A 20,596-nucleotide genomic window follows, 5' to 3' on the forward strand; every position below is an offset into this window, starting at 1 on the left:
AGCAAATACTTACACCAATTTCCATATTACCGTGTAAAAGTCTAGAGTGATTATCCAATCATCTAAAGTGTCTTAGCAATTGTTGTTTAGGACAAACTTATTATCATTTCTAGAATTAGAAAGGAGAGGCTGAGTACTCGGTTATAGTACTCAGCAATAGAATAGGAGTGAGTAGAGGTATAGAGGAAGGTACTCTTATTATACTCAGCTTCTTGTTGTAAAAGGTTTGATGCTCTACCGTTAAAGAGCTCAGTAGAGAATTCGAAAGCTCGGAACGTGTTCCGGGGACAGGACGTAGGCGTAGAGGCCGAACCTGGATAAATCTGCTGAGTAACATCGTTCTAACCTTAAACTCCTTTAATATATATATTGCTTGCTTAAACAAAACCGACCAAGTAAAGAGGTCACGCTGAGTTGTGTGCATTGAGTATCTGAGTTCAGGAATAGACTCAAGTGCTATCTCCTGACTCAAGGAAAGAAGCTGACTTAGTCACCAGTTGACTAAGCTAGTGTCTTAAGTTCACTCAGCGCGCTGTGTAATTCTCTTTCAAAGAAAAAGAAGTCAGCCTCAACGTACAAAAATTTTAAATAGTTCCTATCCCCCCCCCTTGGAACTAACTTGTTACGTTATAAGGGACCAACAGGAGCCCCGGGTCCAGCGGCTGCAGAGGGCGTTGCTCGGAATGACAATGGAGTTTGGGTAGGAGGGTTCGCTGTTAACTTAGGTATTTGCAGTGCTGTGCTTGTGGAGCTATGGGGTCTGTACTTCGGGTTGAAGTTTGCTTGGGATAGACATTTTCGTAGAGTTGTATTCGAAATGGACTCGCTTGTGGTTGTGGATTTGGTGAAGAATGGTAAGGATCATATGCATAGGTTCTTTTGGCTGATTGATGAGTGTCAAAGATTGTTAAAACATGATTGGAAAGAGGTTAGGTTGATTCATGTTCTCCGCGAAGGTAACTATGCCGCGGACTGGATGGCGAATTACGCATGAAGTTTACCCCTAGGTCTTCACGAGTGTGAGGTGCCCCCTGCAGGCATCCTGGATATCTTATTTTCTGATATTTGTGGTACTTGTCTTTCTAGGATGACTAGTATCACTTAGCTTGTTCTTTGTTGTGCTTCGGGGTTTCATCCCCTCCATTAAGATCAAAAATTAGATTTTTCATAATATCAATATACTTGAATTAATGATATATCAACTGAGCAAGAATGGAGTGAATGTAGCCGCAGTTCTGTAAATCACAAGATCAAATGAACAACAATTATGATTTTTATTGGGAGAATTATCAAATCCTTGAAAAAACATTTAAAACAATATCAACCTAGCTAAAATGTTATATCAAGAGACAATAAATAAAAGGGATATGATGACCCAATTAAATAAAAATTAATACATTTTAAGAATTGAAGATATAAGTGAATATACAAAGATGTTACAATTTAACTTATTATCATTTATGATGCATATAAAACTGTTGTAAAACTTAATTACTAAACTAATAATTTACTAACGTATGAAAGTCTATTTGTTCTCTTTCAAAAAATATCAATTTGGTACATTAGATCATCAGAGAAATTTCTTTCATAAAAATAACGAATAAAAACTCTTGAAATATTAATAATTTTGTACAAACCACAATATAATGGTTAATAACTAAAAGTCGATGTTGCAAAAACAACTGTCTCAAGAGTATAATGTTTCAATATGTCTTTAATTATTTTTTTCAATATGTCTCCAATTTCAATGAACAACTATTGTATGAAACTTTATATCAATTTGTACCAAAATGCATAAAAAAAAAATCAATCCATATGAGTTAGATAAACTCAAGTTAAAAAAAATTAGTGGACTTCACTAGATTGTGAATTTGAAAAGTAATCTAATTTCAATTAAACCTAACAATTGAATTCATATAAAAATTCCGAAAATCCAAATTTTAGTTAGAGTTAACACTCTAAACAATTACACCTAGCAACATATACTAAAAAAGAATTCAAATATACAAAATCTTTATTTTAGTTATTTTGATATATATATATATATATAAAAGAAAACATAAATAAGGTAGCGAGATGTGTGAAACAACACAATTGAGAACAAAATAACACTACATATGAAAAAATCGAATAATTACTTTCAGAAACATCACGATTTCCTGTAATTTTTGACATATTTGTTTTTCTAATTTCAATTATCCATACATCTTCTATTTCCATCGGGTTTCTTCAATTGGAGATGTCAAAGACTAAATTCTCTCGATTCTTGAAGAAAATGTTTTTAGTATAGTTTATCAACGCTCCTAAAAAATCTGAATCTATTAATGAAGTAAAAACAAAATTATTACACTATATTATTTGAAATAAGAACAAAATTATAAGATTATATTATAAGAGTATGAAAATAGGAAATATAGGTTTATTCGTACTTTTGGATTTAGTTTCGGTTTGTGTTTTTTCATCTTCTTGTATTTATTTTTTTTACTAGTAATTGATAATAAATAATGTGTTAGTTTTGAGCCGGAACCGGTATCGCCCAATTTCTTTTTCATGTTTTTTCCAATGTTATCAGGCTCGGACCGGACCGGCCGATCAGACTGGTCAGACCAAGAATCGGCCAGACAACCAGTATGAGTCATCACGGTTTGTTGAATCCTCAACAAACTGGAGAGACCCGGGTAAACCCGGGAACCGACGGTCCGCCCGGGTACCGGTGTGACCCCGGGTCTCTGAACTTTTTGTATTTTTTTTAATTTATATGTATTATTTTCTTGTCTAAAAATGAATTAAAAAAAATATTAACAGAACCCTAAAAATAAAGGCTTAATACATCATTTGTTTCCTGAACTTGTCCAAAAAGCTTGATTGGTCCCCTGAACTTTCAAAGTGTCCCAATTGCCCCCTGAACTTACATAAAATATTCAGTTAGTCGCCTGAACTTGCGTAAAATGTAATCAATTGATCACTCGGTTGCAACAAAGTAAGTTAAATGCGGAAGATGTATTCCACGAATCTTAGAATGTTATTACATAATTAAAAAACAAATTAAAAATGACGTTATTATTTGCTCAACTATACAACTTGTCTTCTCTAATATTAGAACTGCATACCCCGATTTTGGTCGTTTTACTTTTTTTTAAGACTCGTATAATACATCTTCCGCATTTAACTTACTTTTTTGCGACCGAGTGATTAATTGATTACATTTTACGCAAGTTCAGGGGGCTAACTGAACATTTTATGCCAGTTCAGAGGCTATCGGGATACTTTGAAAGTTCAGGGGCCAATCAAGCTTTTTGAACAAGTTCAGGGGCAATGATGTATTAAGCCAAAAATAAAATTAGAATAGTTTTTGCTGCTGTGCTGTTCGTTTCTTTCCTTTTCTCCCCCAAAATCGACTCCGCCTCCTTCACCCAGCGACTCCGCCTCCTTCCTTCCCACCCAGCGAATCCGGCGCTTCCTTCCTTCCGACCCAACGCCTCCGCCTCCGCCTCCGCCTCCACCACTTCAGCGCCTCCGCCACTTCACAGGTTTGTCGAAATTCATTTCTAATTAAATGATATGGTGAATTTCTGCTATGGTACGGTGATTTATGGTGATTTACTGCTTGATTTATGATATGGTGAATTTCTAATGATATGGTATTTACAACAGTTAACATTGGAAATCTTAGTATAGTAAGCTTATATGGTGATTTACTGCTTGATTTATGGTGATTTACTGCTTGATATGGTCTATCATTATAAAATCTTCTCCTTCTTCTCTTGCTCTTCAATCGCCGGCGCCTGTGCTTCTCTAAGCCGGCCTGGATTTCCAATGCCTTGGATTTTCGGTTCATCCCTTTCCTTCATCCCTTTGCTCTTTAATTTCAGGTTCGCCTCTTCTCCTCCTTCCATTCCTTTTCTCATTTCTTCGGTAGTTATTTTGACATTGAAAAATAAAATAACTATTATCTACTGTGTTTTAACTTTTAATTATACTGTGTTCGCTACTGTTTTTGTATATTGTGGGTGTTCAAGTTGGTGGAGATGTTCATAAAAAAAAAAATGTTGGTGGAGATGTTTTAATCAAGAATATAATATTTGGGAACTGAATTTCTGAGGAGCTGGACACAATGCAAAATTAATTTTTGTTATGGTTTTTCATATTGCATTTTCATGTCAGACCCTGAATTACAGTTTCTGGTCATTTTTCTATTTCTGTGTAACTAAATAGAATCTGTTCCTATATGCAATTTTGCATTTTACTCGAGATGGCTCACAAAAAATTTATAGGGTCATAATCAGATGAAGTTTGTTTTTGCTTATTCTAGTTTATCTTTTGGATGCTTTTATTAAGGATTTTATAATTAGTAGCAAAACTAATTGATGATATTTACTCTGCATTATTTATTTATTTATTACCTCATCTTGTCCGACCAACCGGAGTCATTTGGTTGAACCAAGTGACCTATAACCCAACTATAAATTCGGTTTGATGTCCGATTCTAACAGAATTGGTTTATTGTCACCTACTAGCACAGTTGTTTGTTGTTTTCCATTTGATCCAATTATGCAGATAAAATGGATTCCTTTGAGAAATATGGGATTTCTATTTGTTGTTATCAATTTTTGATTCATTAGGCGATTTGTTGACTCGTTGCCAATTTTTAGCTTAGGGTACCTGCTCCCATCTGTTATCATCTTATTTCATTCAATTGATATTAAGATAAGCTAGACTGCATTCTGCTAACTTTACCTGAATCTCAATGCCACATTAATATGATCTGACCAAAAACTTTGTAATGGCAAAGAGACCGAATATTTACTCATCCTGCCCAATAAGTGCCCCTCTAAACTAATAGAATCCTTGCAATTAATTGTTGATCAAGATGTTGGAATTGAGAGATGAAAGGTTTTGCTGATACTCCTTTTGAGTGTGCACTCCCTAGATAGGAACTGAGTTTTTTTATTGAACTTGATTGTCCACGCACTATTGCAAATTAAGATGTAAATAAATAAGCAATTTCTGTGTTTGTATATCTGAATTTCCAACTCGATAACTTCCTAAAGGTTGCAATGTCATCACCTTTGTATAGGGTTCATATAGAAAATTCTTCTACTGCTTTCGAATTTGTTCTATTTTGATTTGTTTTTTATTGTCAGGCTTCGGTGTAAACTGTGAAATGGGTTGTGCTTATGTTTCCTTATTGAAGAGTTTAAAAGATATAGGTGTATGCTAAATTTGGAGTGATATGCATATTTGAGCTTCCTTGGAGGATTCAAGAGGCGTTTCAATCAATATTGAATCCTGAAAATATGCAAAAGAACACCTGGAGATGGATTGTAGGATTGATGTACATATTCGCAGTAGCCACAATATGGATAGCTGCTAGTTTTGTGGTTCAATCTGTTGTAGATGCTGGTGTTTCGCCATTTCTCATTACATACATTTGCAATTCATTGTTTGTGGTATACATTCCATTGGTTGAAGTTGGGCGTTATTTGGAGGATTATTATGAAAGCTTATTCTTTTGGAGAAAGAGGAATGGTAGCCATTTGCGAGAATTGGGGGAATCAGAGCAAGCTATTCTTCTTGAAGAGTGTGATTTAAGTGCAAAATCTGATCAATTGAATCCATCTCTCCTCGTTGAAGATGGGAAAATTAATCCTGATGCTGATGATGTTAGTTTACCAGTGAAACCTATTCCAGATGTGCTTGAAAGGATATTACATGTAGAAAAAACTAGTAAAGGCATCGATGAGAAAGGGCGATGGACACGTTCTAGAGTTGCCAGGGTCAGCCTGGTGATATGCCCATTTTGGTTTTTGGCTCAGCTGACCTTTAATCTATCATTGAAGTATACTACCGTGACGGTAAACATTGATCTAATTTGTATCATGTGTTATCATGTCTCAATTGTTTAGTTGGTGCAATTAGCTTATCCTTCCTTTTCTTTTCCCTATTTTCTGCAGTCAAATACCATATTGAGCACTTCATCCAGCCTGTTCACCTTTTTGGTTTCTCTGGCATTCTTGGGTGAAAAGTTTACTTGGCTGAAGCTTGTTAGTGTTCTTCTCTGCATGGCTGGAACTATTATTGTCAGCTTGGGTGATTCAGAAACCGGTCTAAGTGCAGTTGCTTCTAGCCCTCTTCTTGGAGACTTTCTTTCTCTCGTATCAGCAGGATTCTATGCCATATATATTACACTTATTCGCTTGAAATTGCCTGATGATGATGGAAAAAGTGGCCATGTCAGCACGGCGCAGTTTCTTGGATTTCTAGGGCTTTTCAACATCTTCATTTTCCTCCCAGTTGCCGTTATACTGCATTTCACCATGTTAGAGCCTTTCAACATACTCACTGGAGAGCAGTTTGGTCTAATTGTTGGCAAAGGTTTGTACTATAACCGTTACTGTGTTATATTTGAAAATTCTGCTGCATTATACTTGTTCTGTCCTGTTGTCTGTTCCCTGAATCTTGTAATGATACCATGAGGTCCCTCTGCACTTCCCTTAACTCTCTTTGAACATTTAATTGCATTATTGACATCATAGGCTGTAGGAATGTGTTATCGATGGTATAGGCCATTTCAATTTCCTTTTTACTATTTGAATAGAAGTTGAGTTTGAATAAAAACAAAACCCAGCAACACTTGTATTTGCTATGATTCATTCGTTTCAGGTATAAGTTCATGGCTGAAACACAATCTTTACATTTTGAAAGCCTACTTTGTGATAGAACATTTCTGATTCCAAGGAGTTACTCTAAGCATGTTTGTTTGTAGAAATGTCCTGTGTTTTGGCCAGCTTTTTAAATCGTTGCAGTTAATTTTTATCCTCATTTTCATCATTGATTATTGCATCAAGGATACCAGTGATTTCTTGTCTTCCTCCATACAACTGTATTGCATTTGTCTGTGATTATATCGTTTGTGGTTCGTAATCGTTGTAAACTTGTGATATAGTTGGAAAATGAGATGATGCAGATAGGTTATTTACACCCAGGACAGTGATAGAAAGTCCGTCATGGAATCCTTTTGATCAGGTCATCATTGTTTGATTGGAGCTATCTTCCTTTTAAGAAATGATGATATCCTGCATATGATATGCATAGCAAATTATTACAAAACTGGTATAAAAGATGTTGATGGTTTGTTCATAGTTAAGTGTCATTAATACCAGCACATTCTGAACATGTCATCTTTTTTACCTCGAGGGGATACATCATTCTCAATTTTCAATCATTTATCGAAAATGAAAAACGAAAACTAGAAAATGCTGGTTGATGTTTAGTGGATTTGAAGAATGTGTACTTCCTGGCAACTGACATCCAACTGTTTTTTTTTCTTTTTTGTTAATTTTTCCCATCTGAACAGGTCTGTTAGACAACGTGCTTAGCGACTATTTATGGGCAAAGGCTGTCCTTTTGACAACAACTACAGTTGCAACGGCTGGTCTAACTATTCAGGTTCCCTTGGCAGCAATTGTGGATACTTTGACAGGGCACGCCCCTAACATTACGGGCTACCTTGGAGCCTTAGCTGTGATGATTGGATTTGCTGGAATTAACATACCTTCTGATGCTTTTAACCAACCAAAAGAAGCAAGTGTTCTATTAAAAGAAGCAGGTGTGGAATCAGAAAGTGAAAACATCAGCTCATCTCATCAAGATCACTTGTCACCATCTCAAAGTGCAGCTAACATTTCCTAGCATTATTTGGCTGGTTTTGCTGGGTCTGTAGATATTAGAAAAATATACGGTATACCGTATACGGGCCTCCACAGGAACTTTTGAAAAATGTTACAGAATTCTGATTCTTTTAGTGCAGCTTTTTGATAGAATGCACACAGGAACTGTTGAAAAATGATACAGAATTCCGACTCTTTAAGCTCAGCTTCTTGATAGAATGCACGCCCATGAAGCATTCAAGGGATTAGATGAACTCGCTCTATGTAGAAAGCATTACATTTTGTCTTTTACTTTTTCTTTTCATAGAGAAAGTTTCAGTATCATGAACTGTAGCAAAGCAGAGGGCAGTGTCTGAAGAAATAACACATTCAACAATTGGTAACCGTTTATTTATTCAACACTTTTGTATACAATTTTGTCATTCTTTACACTCAAACCAAATAAGATATTATTTCATCTTAAACACAATAAAGTATTTCATAATCTATTACCAATTTTATCATAATTTAATGACAATCCATCCAAAGACAACATAATTGTTACATCAAACCTTCTAAATATTAATTATGTTTAAGATATTTAATGTGTTAAAATGTTATGTTTGCCATATAAATTAATTACAATTTTTTTTGTCAAAGTGTCTAAAATGTTTAATGATTTTAATATGTTATTAATACAATTACAAACAACCAACAAAAAAACATATTTATTAACAAATTTGTTTGAAATATCTAATATGACAACTAAATATCAAACTGGTTTGATAACATAGAACTGAAATTGATCTTGCTTAAAATTTCATACGTTAAAAGTTAAATACCAAACTTATTTCTTATAGACAGTTTTTAACCGAACTTATTTCTTATAGGCAGTTACCAGAACCAAAATACAACTTGTTTCTTTTAGACAATTATAGGAACCAATATAGCTGTTCCAGTCTAACTACATCAACTCGACCACAACAATTTCAATTTCTACCATTCGTGTCAATAAATCAAAGAGACTTTCTACTATATAATTTTGATGTAACACACTCAACCAATGAAAGAACGGATGCATAACTATAATTGACGTTAAAAATACAAGTGCACAAATGGCACCAATTCATTGGTAGGATGTTATTATACAAGGAGTGTAGTAGAATTTTTCATTAATCAATATGTTTCTATTTCATAACAAGAAAAGAGACAAATGTTTAGATCAAAAGCTCAAGCAGAAAAATACTTGATAAAAAATAATACATTCTTAAATGCTGCAGTGAAGGGTAATGTCCGAGTTTTGTTTTCCTACATATCAAGTGAGATATAGCACATTGGTCAAGAATCTCTTGCACAATGGTCAAGAATCTCTTGAATGAAGATTCAACTAAAATCCAGTTACAAAGTGTACTATCTAATAAATAACAATTTGAAAAAAATATCAATTCTGTTACACTGCAACGTTCAAACCCCCATATCTTTGCATCACTTTCCTTGTAGCAAGAGCCGCAGCCTCACTGGCACGCAATGTACCAGTAGCCATAAGGGCAGAAAATTCGCGGCTGATCTCCTCCTGCACCTTGCTCCGAGCATCCCCAAGTGGATCTCCAGCCACCCTGTTAGCTACCACAGCTTCTGAAGGCTTGACAGAAGATGGTATTGCTGTTGAATCCTTAGAATTTGCTTCTCTAACAGTTGTATTGGTTGATGGGCTACTGCTTTTACCTGATGATTCATTTACAGCAGTTTGTGCTGAAACTGATGAAGGATTTGTTATAGTTGAAGGCCTGAATTGTGGAACTTGTGGGACAGCTCCTGCTCGCAATGTCATTTCCAGATTCTGGATCATGGGCACTAAAATGCAAAAATCGGGACAGATCAGTCGATCAAATAAACTGGTTATAATATATATATGCAAAATCATTAAATCAACCAGAGCAAATGACAAGTTCAGAATTTGATAACATATTTAACTTCCATCATGCATCACTAAGTCAGGAAACAGTCCAATATGATTATTTTCAACAAGAAGACGCGCAGTAATAATTATTCAGTTTGACCTTAAATACTTAAGAAACAATTAAATGTCAATGGTCAGCTGCAACAAATACAACCAAGGCTAGGCATTACAAATATTGGAAGAAACTATAAAGAGAACACTATAACAACAACATTAAAAAGCTATGTACTCAAAAGTAGTTGGTAACTCACTTATAAGAGCACCCATAGGACTGCTCATAACTTCGTTAGGGAGCTGAAGAATGTAGTCTGGAATGGATACACCCACCAAAAATTGAGCAACCTCGTCGGTGAAGTTGTTACAGTTATGAGTAAGCAAACTGTATGTCTCAGCTGTATAGCGGGGGCTAATTTCCTGCAAATACGTTTCAAATACGTCCTGTGTTACATGTGTGATGCCCAAATCTACCACTTTAACTGGTATTCCATATGGAGTTCTTCCGGCAGGGTCATGCTGTATGCCTCCCCCAAAATAGTATTCATTACCATATACCACCACTCCTGTGTGCCTAAAACACAAACACAGATAAATTACAGAGAGAAAAAAAACCTTACCAGTTGAGGCTTCTACAAGTAATAACCTAAAAGCATAACAGCAGTAGGAACATCATATATAGTCTATAACCCAACCTATAAAGTTATTGGTTATTCCCATCTGTATACTATCAGACAATGCCTCAAGTTCGTCATCATATGGCAAAGTATATGAGATGTCATGTCAATTTAATTGAGATATTACAACAAGAAGACGAACATTCTCATCAATTACAATATAAAAGATTATGGGACTAAACCAAGCTCATACTCCATCTAATCAACTAAACCAAATAAGATGTCAATTGAACTGGCAACAATAACAATAACAAGCAGCACGTTCTCATCAAATGGGCGGGGGGGGGGGGGGGGGGGGGGGGGAGTAGGGAAAGATAGCACCATCATATCTGTTAACAATGATACAAGAGCATATTCAAAATCAGACCACCCAACTCCAAGTCTCCAACAAATACAAAATATCATCGTCCAGAAAAAGGACCACCAGTAGGCAACACATATAAAGACATTAAAGATTTTCAATTGCAAAACTAGGACAAATATGAAGTTTTTCAAAATTAAGTCTACCGATTCGAAATTCCACCACCCAATGCATCAAGGAATTACAACAGCAAAGTAACAAGTCGGAAGTAGCTTCAAGTCCCAGCACTGAAACTCACCAAATGCCCTCAATAGCTTTCCCCAGAAAGGATGTTGATAGCTGGCGTGCCATGCCTTGACTGAGATCATATACATTCAAGATAACCTTGTGACCCTCCTGCCACCAATTCAAATTCATGAGATAATCTCAGCATTAAATATTTCAGGGGAACTGCCACAAATATGTGGAGATTATAACACCTATGACAAATATGTGGAGAAACAGAATTTCACACCTCAGCCATTTCTCTCGCTGCTCACGGAATAAAATTTAGCAACAAGTCCTCAAGCTCCACAATAATTCTACCAGCAACGCAGATCGCCTCTCTAACTCAAAATTAACCGGATTAAGATCTCGCCTGCACATCACAAATTTCAAATAAGCAAACATAGAGCAACTTCAGAAGGATATGGACGGGGGGAACAGAACCATCTGGACACAGATTGGCGCAAGAAAATTAACTCATCACCCACAAAAAAAAAAAAAAAAAAAAAAACCTAAAATCAGGACTAAGATAACAAAGTTAAAATTACACAATGCAGAAGAAAAAAAAACGATGCTACACATACAGATCCAACGTAATTCCATAAAAATCCGAAAGGAAACACCTCGAAATTTGTTAAAACCCTCAACATTCAAAGAAAATTCAAAATCAGACTGCTATGAAAGACCAGGATCTCCCTCACTTGCTAAATTTCAGAAGTCAAAAAAATAAGTAGGAGATAATTTTTTAATCTCCATCGATTAATCTAAGAAAGTAAAAATTGAAAATGTTCCAAATATCATCATAAACTAAAACGAATAAACGATATGCAGAAGACGCACCTTGAAGAAGAAGAAGAACGTACAATGGCCGAGCTTCAGAAATTGTTTAGACGGTGGAAACAAAATACGTTGAACAATTTGTTTGGTTTTATAGTTGAGGAATATGAGGATGTGGTGTGGGCCCTAAGTTAACCTCTCCGCAACAATTCGGGAGGCGCGAACAAGTTTTGTGTTCGTTTCTATGACCTTCTAGAACTTGCCATCCAATTGTTTTTCACCACGTGTCTCCTATGCTGCCTCTATTCCGCGTTCGGCTATTTAATATTTGTATTTACCAAAATTTCAACGTTTAACTTGTTTTAATCTATATCAAGAAAATCTACTCTTTCTAATTATTTATCTCATGACATATTTATCATTCATGATGTGTGACGTATTTATTATATTTTAATTTAATTCAAACTACTCATTTTCTTTGGCTTAATGCATATTTACACCCTTGAACTATATACGTTTACCTATTGACACTCTAAACTTTTAAAATAATCTATCATACATCTATAGTTAGCTTTAAAAACCTATTGCACAACCTATAGTTGGCTTTAAAAATCTATTACACTTATAGTTGGCTCATTTGGACTTCATACACATAAAATCGTTGATCTTTCGTCTTTAACGAACATGATGGTATGTGTGTTATAGAAAAAAAGCGCGGAAATTCGTTTGGTATGCCACTCATCCGTTAAAGACGACAAATCAACGATTTTGTGTAAGAGATCTGAATGAGCCAACTATAAGTGTCTGATAGGTTTTTAAAGCTAGGTATGCGATAAGTTTTTAAAGGCAACTATAAGTGTGTGATAGGTTGTCATTAGGCAAAACTTGCCAAGTTTAGGTGTGTATATATGCATTAAGCCAATTTTCTTTATAAGATTTAAACTACGAAATTAACTAAAACTAGTCGAAAACTCGTGTGATACACGGAATATGAAACTTTTATATAATTTAAATAAATTGACATTTTATTTTGAAGTAATTTTATGTCATGCTATAATTTTTTTTATATTATGCATATTTGAAATTAATATATATATATATTTTATTAATAATTCAAATCAAATTAAATAAGTTTGAAGATAATCAATTGTTTTTTTTATAGAATTTTAATTAAAGGTGAATGATTTATTTATTTTTGCAAAATTCAATGATTTGTACTTTTTAGTAATTTTAATACATTTTCATTTTTTATAACTTTTTTTTTTTTTTTTGGTAGAAAAGGAAAAGAAAAACGAATAACAACAAACTACCCAGGAATTAGCCTAGGGAAGCTAACCCCAATCCTATCTTCTAAGAGAAGATGAGAGATGAAACTAGGGGAAACAGGAAGGGTAGTAACGCCTAACGTCCCTTCATGGCCCGCCGCCGCCAAGCGATCAGCAACACGATTCTGCTCTCTAAAAATGTGTCTGAACTCTACGAACTCAAAGGAGGAGCAAAGCCTTATAATAGCTTTGATGAGGTTGCGACTGTTAAGACCCATAGAATGATTCTCAGAAATCATTTTGATTGCTTCCAAATTATCAGACTCCACAGAGAGCCTCTTAACACCCAGCCTTTTAGCAAGATTGATTCCAGTAAGAATAGCCCAGAGCTCCGCAGAAAAGGAAGAACCCAACCCTAAATTCTGGGAGAACCCAGAAAGCCAGACGCCCCCTACATCTCTAAGCACACCTCCAGCCGCAATCTTACCGTTACTGAGGCAGGAACCATCAGTATTCAGCTTCACAACCCCCTCTCTTGGCCTGCTCCATCCCACGAGATGGACATCACAACACTGAGAGGCTCTGGCAAGGGACTCTCCTTTGAAACTATCGATAATAGAGAAAAGTTTTTTCGAGAAGAAATCAGCTAAGTTTGTCATAAAAACAGTTTTATCTCCAAAAATCTCCTCGTTTCTCCATTTCCAAACTTGGTGACAGATAATAGCAAAGAAAATGTCACCATGCTCCATGTATGGAAGCAACTTTCCTCTAACACCATCAGAGAACCAGTCGACCTCAGAATGTGCCATGAAGGAAGAGAAAATATGGTGTGGGAGAATTTTCCTCCAAACCTCTTTACTATTAGAGCAATCTCTAAGAGCATGGCACAAAGTCTCAACATGGCCTCTGCATCTACTGCAAGCTCCAGAATCAGCCAAGTGCCTTCTGTGCCTATCCGAATTAGTAAGAAGCCTGTCCTTAACGCCCAGCCACAGGAAACTCCTAATACGGAAAGGAACTTTAAGGGTCCAAATCGACTTCCACACATCCGAGGGAGGATCGGATCTAAAGAGAGAGAAAGCTTCAAAGGCCGATTTGCAAGAATAAACTCCATTGTTAGTCAGCGCCCAACAGTGCCTATCCAAGTCTTCCTCTTGATTACTCACCTTCACTCCCCGCATTCTAAGGAGAGTCTCAAGGCTAAAGAAAGTATCAAACTTTGACCAGATCCAGTCCCCTTCCGAGTCAACCATATCGGCAATCCTCCAGTTGCGTATATCACTAGGCGGGGGGGAAGAACACACCTCAATTAACGGTTTATCCCCAATCCAGTTATCAAACCAGAAACTAATGGACTTACCATTCCCCACCTCCAGGCCAACTCCCAAGCAGAACTCATCAAACACAGCACTAAGTCCTTTCCAGAGGAAGGAACAATTAGCAACTCTCTCTTTCGGGCCCCCGAAGATTTTGTCTTTCCGATACTTACCACAAAGGAGGCGAACCCAAAGAGAGGAGGGGTTTTTCCACATACGCCAAAGGAGTTTCATTAATAAAACTTTATTATTGTCCTTTGCTTTCCTAATACCCAGACCCCCAGAATCTTTAGGCTGGCAAACCTCACTCCAAGGCACAAGATGGATCTTCCTGCCCTCCGCAGCTTCCCCCCACAGGAACCTACGGTTAATCTTGTCAAGATCATTAAGCACAGGATCCGGAAGCTTACAAGCCTGCATGATGTGATTGGGAGCAGCACAATTAACAGATTGAATTAACGTGAGGCGGCCAGCGAGAGACAGAGTCTTGGCTTTCCAAGTGGCACACTTCGAATTAGCTTTATCCAAAGTCTCTTTGAAGGAGCCTTTAGACACACGCTCACTATGGAGGGGAACGCCCAGATACTTCCCAAGAGAATCAGTAAGAGGAATACCTGAGAGATCACTTAATCTCTTACAGACTCTCTGATTCATATTCTTAGAGCACATCATCCTAGATTTCTGGATATTAAGCTTCTGCCCAGAGGCCGAACAAAAACAATCCAGAATATCCATAATGACTCTCAACTGCTCCTCATTACCCTCAAGAAAGATAAGGACATCATCTGCAAAGAATAAGTGAGTCACCTGGGGACAGAAGCTGTTGATCGCCACAGGGTGGAAACTCCCATTATCAATCGCATCCTGAATCAGGTGAGAGAGCCTCTCCATAGCAATAACAAAAAGGAAAGGGCTCATAGGATCCCCCTGACGGATTCCTCTGCCCGGGGAAAATTCCTCCGACATATCCCCATTGACCATAACTTGAAACACAGGAGAAGAAATACATACCTTAATTAAACTTCTCCAGCTGTCCGGGATTCTAGCTCTCTCAAGGCTCTCCATCAAGAAATCCCAATTAATTCGATCATAGGCCTTCTCTAAATCCAGCTTCAGAGCCACAATGCCTTTCCTCCCCTTCCTAATCTTCATCGTGTGGACCATCTCTTGGGCGATCACCACATTATCCATCATTTGTCTACCAGGCACAAAGCTACCCTGATTCTGACAAATGATCGCAGGAAGAATGCCACGGATTCTATTAGCCACAATCTTTGTAACAGTTTTGTAAAGAACATTACAAAGACTGATAGGTCTCATATGCAAAAAGGAAGAAGGCTTATCAATCTTAGGAATCAGAACCAGGAGGGTTCTATTAACCAGCTCAATATCCTTCGAACCACTGAACACCCCCAAGACAAAATTATAGATGCCTTCCTTCACTACATCCCAATGCTTATGGTAAAAGCCCGCCGGAAGACCATCAATCCCAGGAGCTTTAGAAGCCCCAATGCTGAAGATAGCTTGGTCAATCTCTTTTCGGGAAATAGGTTGAAAGGCCTCCTGACTACAATCCTCACTGATTAAAGGAAATGTAGCAATAGAGTGAGCCCTCTCCAAAAGAACAGGTTCCTCTTTGAACAGCTCTCTGTAGAAATCCAGGGCTAAGTTCCGAATAACCTCATCTTCATAAACCCAATCACCATTAGAATCCTTAATGGCCTCAATTCTATTTCTCTGCCTTCTGATCAGGGTAGAGAGATGGAAGTATTTGGTATTACGATCCCCATCTCTAATCCATGACTTCCGAGACTTCTGGAACCAAAGGAACTCCTCCTGCCTAAGCACAGCCTCCAGCTCCTTCTGAAGGGTTCTGAGGAGGCCCTCAAGGCTATGATCAAACCTCCCCTCCAACATGCGTTGAATGCCCTCCATCCTCTTTAATAACTTGTTCTTCCTTCTGATAATATGCCCAAACACATTCCTATTCCACCCCTGCACCTTATTCCTGAACCCTTCAGCAGCTTGCAGTACATACGAATGAGGTCTCCAACTCTCATGAACGAACTCTTTAAACTTAGGATGGGACTCCCAAGCCAACTGATACCGGAACGGTCTCTTACCCCTAGGATGCTTACCTCTCAAAAGTCTAAACAAAATAGGACAATGATCCGAATGACGGAACGGGAGGTAAAAATAGGACTAATTAAAAAAATATATATTAGAATACAGAATTAAATTACAATTAAAATTAAATATTATATTTACGATACAAAAGAATTACAATCTATTTTAAAATGGAAGCGGCATCAATATATTATGTTATAAACTATTAGAATAAATATTTTTCTAATGTGGCACATGAATAAACTTTATTAATTCAATATGTTACACACACATATATAGCCTTTACCTTAAAAAACTTCAATTACATATAAAAAAAAAAAAGTAAAGTTCATAAGAATTAGTCACAGTTTCATCTTAATGATAATCATTTTTGCTTGATGTCATCAAGTATTCGAATTCAATTATTCATTCGACTACAATAATCCAATATATCCAATTGAATCAGTTTAATGTGATGATTTCTTCTATTTTCATCTCGTAATAATATCTTATCAAGACATTCAATTAATTTGTTCTTCATTCTTTCACTGTATAGAATATCAGTCACCCTCGCAGATATCACTTCTTTGACTTCATTAATATTTTCTAATAATTATATATTCTTGAATTTTGTAAGCAATAACATGCAACAAACAAAAGAATATAAAACAAGAATGAAGGGACAAAAAAGTTAATTAGGAGAGAACTATTTTTCTCTCGTTTTTTTCGAAAATAAGAGAGAATGTCAAGATATATGCATATAAATAGAGTGGAAATACTTTTTGCCCATTAATTAAAATTGTTATTTTTTCTTAATAAAGTATTAAGTCCATAAATTAATTTTAGTTAAATAGAATTAAATTCCAAATGTAATCACTCAGTAAAAAAACCATTTTATAATTAATATGTGAACTTTAATTAATATTTTCTAACTATGATCATTTTCATTTTCATCTGTTGAAAACTCTTGAAATACTAACAATTTTGTACAAACTACAATATAATAGTTAAAAACTATATAAGCCAATATTGCAAAATCAATTATCTCAATATCTCATAATTAATGTACATTTTTAGAATTTTGAGTATTAAAATTTATTTTTATTTACCTTCAAGAATAAACACATTATCAAGTGTATTAGACGCTTACAATCTCTTTGTATAGAGAATTGAAAAAAAAAACTTATTAAAATATTATTTCAATACCTCTTTAATATTTTATTCAATAGGTTTCAAACTTCAATGAACAACTATTGTGTGAAACTTTATATCTATTCATACCAAAATGCATTAAAAAAAATACAATCCATATGAGTTAGATAAACTCAAACTAAAAAAAATTAGTGGACTTCACTAGGTTCTGAATTTGAAAAATTAATCTAACTTCAATTAAACCTAATAATTGAATTCATATAAAACCGAAAATCTAAATTTTAGTTAGAGTTAACAATCGAAACGATTACACCTAGCAACATATACTAAAAAATGATGCTTTCTATGGTTACTTTGTTTTTTACAAAGTAAAGCTTACTTTGTTTTTTTCACCATTGGATGATGGTGGACTTTAACAAAGTAAGTCCATCGAATGATGGTAAAAACAAAGTAAGGCTTACTTTGTAAAAAACAAAGTAAGCATAATCTAACCCCTAAAAAAGAATGCAAATGTACAAAATCTTTATTTTAGTCATTTTGAAAAAAAAAACAAATAAAAAAACATGGATAAAGTAGCAAGAGGTATGGAACCTGGATAACGACAGAAATAGAATTTCATCTCTGAAAAATGAAACTATAACAATTATTATTAGATAAAAATAAAGCAACAACACAATTAAGAACAAAATACATGCAATATATGAAAAAAAAATCGAATAATTACATTCAGAAACATAAGGATTTCTTGTAATATTTGACACCTTTGTGTTTCACAATTTTAGTCGTCCATGAATCTTCTATTTCTATTGGATTTCTTCAATTGAAGATACCAGTTTGGAAAAAAAAATAGATAAGTTAGCGAGAGATATAGAACCTGTGTAACAGCAAAAATAGATCTGAACGATGAAACTATAACAGCTATTGTTTTATAAAATAAAGCAACAACACAACATTATTAAGAACCAAATAACTACAATATATGGAAATTTTTTGAATAATTACCTTCAGAAACGTATGATTTCTTTTAATTTTTTAATAGAAGAAAAGACAAAATAGAAGAACACAAAAAAGTATTCTCATATTTTCTACAACCTTACTTGATAGATAGTTTATGTCTCCAAATTCTTCAATTGGAGATATGAAAGTTTGAATTCTCCGAATTCTCCAAATTTTTGAAGACAATGCTATTAAATAGTTTATCAATAGAAATCGCTCCTAAATAGATCTGAATCTAAGAACAAAATTATAAGATTTGGTTTTTTATGGCCAATGAATATAATAGTTGAATATTATCTACCATGCTTTATATATAAGTTTATGTGTGACTTTTGGATTTTGGTTTTTGATGGCCAATGAATATAATAGTTGAATATTATCTACCATGCTTCAGTGGCGGAGCCAGGACCGGAACTTCAAAGGGGCTCCATCGTGTATTGAATTTTTATTAATCTTTTATAGAATTTGATTTAATTGATAGACTCAAAATTTTAATTTTAATTTATCTTTTTTATAGTTTTTTCATCATATTTTTAAGTAGAATTACAAAACTAAATTAACATTTAACAATTCAACTAAATTAAATTAAGGGATAAGATCTAAATTTGCGCCTAATTTTTTTTGAAAAGTGCAAATTATCCCTTAACATATGAAATGATGTAATTTTATTCCTAATGTTGTCAAATAACAGAAAATTTAAACAATCTGTTATACTGTTAAAACAATCATCATTTAACTATCACTTTAAATATCAATAAAATATTTATTTTATTACTAACACAGTTAAAAATAACCTATCAAAATGACAATATTTAAGTTTGTCAGATATAAGTTAATTATAAAAAAATTCATAAAATGTTTAATATGTTATTAAACCATATATAAACAATTGTCAAAATACACATAACTATTTTATTTTATCAATAAACTTGTTTGAAAGATCCCATGTAATAGTTGAATAACTGTTAAATCAGGCAGTTCAAAATTTCTATTGTGCAGGGGTAAAATTAATTACTTGATAATATTAGGGATAAAATTAAACTCAGCCTCATTTAATATGAATTTCATATTTTATTTCGTCAATATAACACAACAAAGAATTGACTCAAAATGAAAACGAATTGTGATTCATAAATTTAATAAATAATTAGTTATAATTATAAGCAAATAAAAAAAATTTATAAGCAAATAAATCGGAAAAAGACAACAAGCACTTATGTGGCTATTTAAAAGAAATAAAAAAAATGACCTAACTTTATGGATTTTGTTAAAAAACGAATAAAGGACTCAATGGACTTTTGGAATTAATATGAAGTAGACCCACCTCAGTTGGGCCATTTGCTAAAGACTTCATTTAATTTTTGAACACCCAAAAGCAAACGACGTAGTTTGCATTGGGGCGTTAAATTTAAAACATAAAATAAGAAGATGGAGAGCAGCCTCCATCTTCTTCGTCTGCCATGGCTGGAGAGGGACTCCAGCCATGGAAGCTCTTGGTAGATCCAGGAACAAAAACCCTGTACTGGGGTTTTCCGGCGGAGCCGGAGGGTCGGCTGACCCTCCCTGCCCCCTCTGGCTCCGCCCCTGCCATGCTTTATATATAGGTTTATGTATGACTTTTGGATTTCATTTTCTTTGTATTTTTTCATATTCCTGTAACTCTTACATTCTTTTATTATTTTAATTAATGGGCTAGTAATTGTTTAATATATTATAAATATAATTTGTTATTTTTAATTAATTAAATCTTTTAATTTTTAATTTTTTACTACATTGACAACTCATCAAAAAGTCTTTAAAACACTTTTTCTTATTTCTCTCTACTTTCGCTGTTATATATATAGTATAGATAGATTAATAGAATTAAAATATGATAAGTATATTAAGACCCTATTTGGGGGATTAGCTGTTAGCTGTTTGCATTAGCGATTAACTGTTTACTTTCTTGTTTCGCTATTTTGACTAGCTGTTTGTAAAATATGTTTGGTAAAATTTAACTATTTGTTAATAGTTGTTTGTGTAAATGATAACTAAGGACATTGATCTTTCTAATGCATAAAAATATATTTAAGACAATAAAAATATTATTGGATCTTTATTCATACACAAAAACGATAAAAAAAATAGAAAATAATAAAA

General features: G+C 34.6%; 2 protein-coding genes across 4 annotated transcripts; one reads left to right on the forward strand and one right to left on the reverse strand.

Moving 5' to 3' along the window:
* The first annotated feature begins 3,375 nt into the window (after positions 1-3,375).
* On the forward strand, positions 3,376-8,084 carry LOC136229790 (thiamine-repressible mitochondrial transport protein THI74). Of its 3 annotated transcripts, none has more exons than XM_066018679.1 (5): positions 3,376-3,530; positions 3,655-3,872; positions 5,145-5,855; positions 5,955-6,375; positions 7,358-8,084. In XM_066018679.1, exons 3-5 carry the CDS (start codon positions 5,298-5,300, stop codon positions 7,690-7,692), a joined length of 1,314 nt encoding a protein of 437 aa, XP_065874751.1. In that variant the 5' UTR covers positions 3,376-3,530; positions 3,655-3,872; positions 5,145-5,297; the 3' UTR covers positions 7,693-8,084. The 3 variants fall into 3 exon arrangements, with proteins under 3 accessions (XP_065874751.1, XP_065874752.1, XP_065874750.1); XM_066018680.1 differs by having other exon boundaries at positions 3,801-3,872; XM_066018678.1 differs by lacking the exon at positions 3,655-3,872.
* A 722-nt stretch (positions 8,085-8,806) lies between these two features.
* LOC136230244 (uncharacterized) lies at positions 8,807-11,843 on the reverse strand. The gene is made up of 5 exons (XM_066019252.1): positions 11,686-11,843; positions 11,096-11,218; positions 10,880-10,977; positions 9,861-10,177; positions 8,807-9,503 (listed from the first exon to the last, which is right to left on the reverse strand). The coding sequence occupies exons 2-5, from the start codon at positions 11,102-11,104 to the stop codon at positions 9,100-9,102; spliced, it is 828 nt and encodes a 275-aa protein (XP_065875324.1). The 5' UTR covers positions 11,105-11,218; positions 11,686-11,843; the 3' UTR covers positions 8,807-9,099.
* Between the last annotated feature and the right edge of the window lie 8,753 nt (positions 11,844-20,596).

Source organism: Euphorbia lathyris, chromosome 5 (assembly GCF_963576675.1).
Source record: "Euphorbia lathyris chromosome 5, ddEupLath1.1, whole genome shotgun sequence".
In the NCBI taxonomy this organism is placed as follows: domain Eukaryota; kingdom Viridiplantae; phylum Streptophyta; class Magnoliopsida; order Malpighiales; family Euphorbiaceae; genus Euphorbia; species Euphorbia lathyris.

What these genes read in the sequence shown, in the direction of transcription:
- LOC136229790 (XM_066018679.1), top strand. Translation starts at nt 5,298, where the DNA reads ATGCAAAAGAACACCTGGAGATGGATTGTAGGATTGATGTACATATTC. An exon ending in TGAAGTATACTACCGTGACG is followed by an intron (nt 5,856 to 5,954) that starts GTAAACATTGAT and finishes TATTTTCTGCAG; the next exon opens with TCAAATACCATATTGAGCAC. An exon ending in TGGTCTAATTGTTGGCAAAG is followed by an intron (nt 6,376 to 7,357) that starts GTTTGTACTATA and finishes CCATCTGAACAG; the next exon opens with GTCTGTTAGACAACGTGCTT.
- LOC136230244 (XM_066019252.1), bottom strand. An exon ending in AAAGCTATTGAGGGCATTTG is followed by an intron (nt 10,178 to 10,879) that starts GTGAGTTTCAGT and finishes TTTGTGTTTTAG; the next exon opens with GCACACAGGAGTGGTGGTAT. An exon ending in TCCTATGGGTGCTCTTATAA is followed by an intron (nt 9,504 to 9,860) that starts GTGAGTTACCAA and finishes TTTGCATTTTAG; the next exon opens with TGCCCATGATCCAGAATCTG.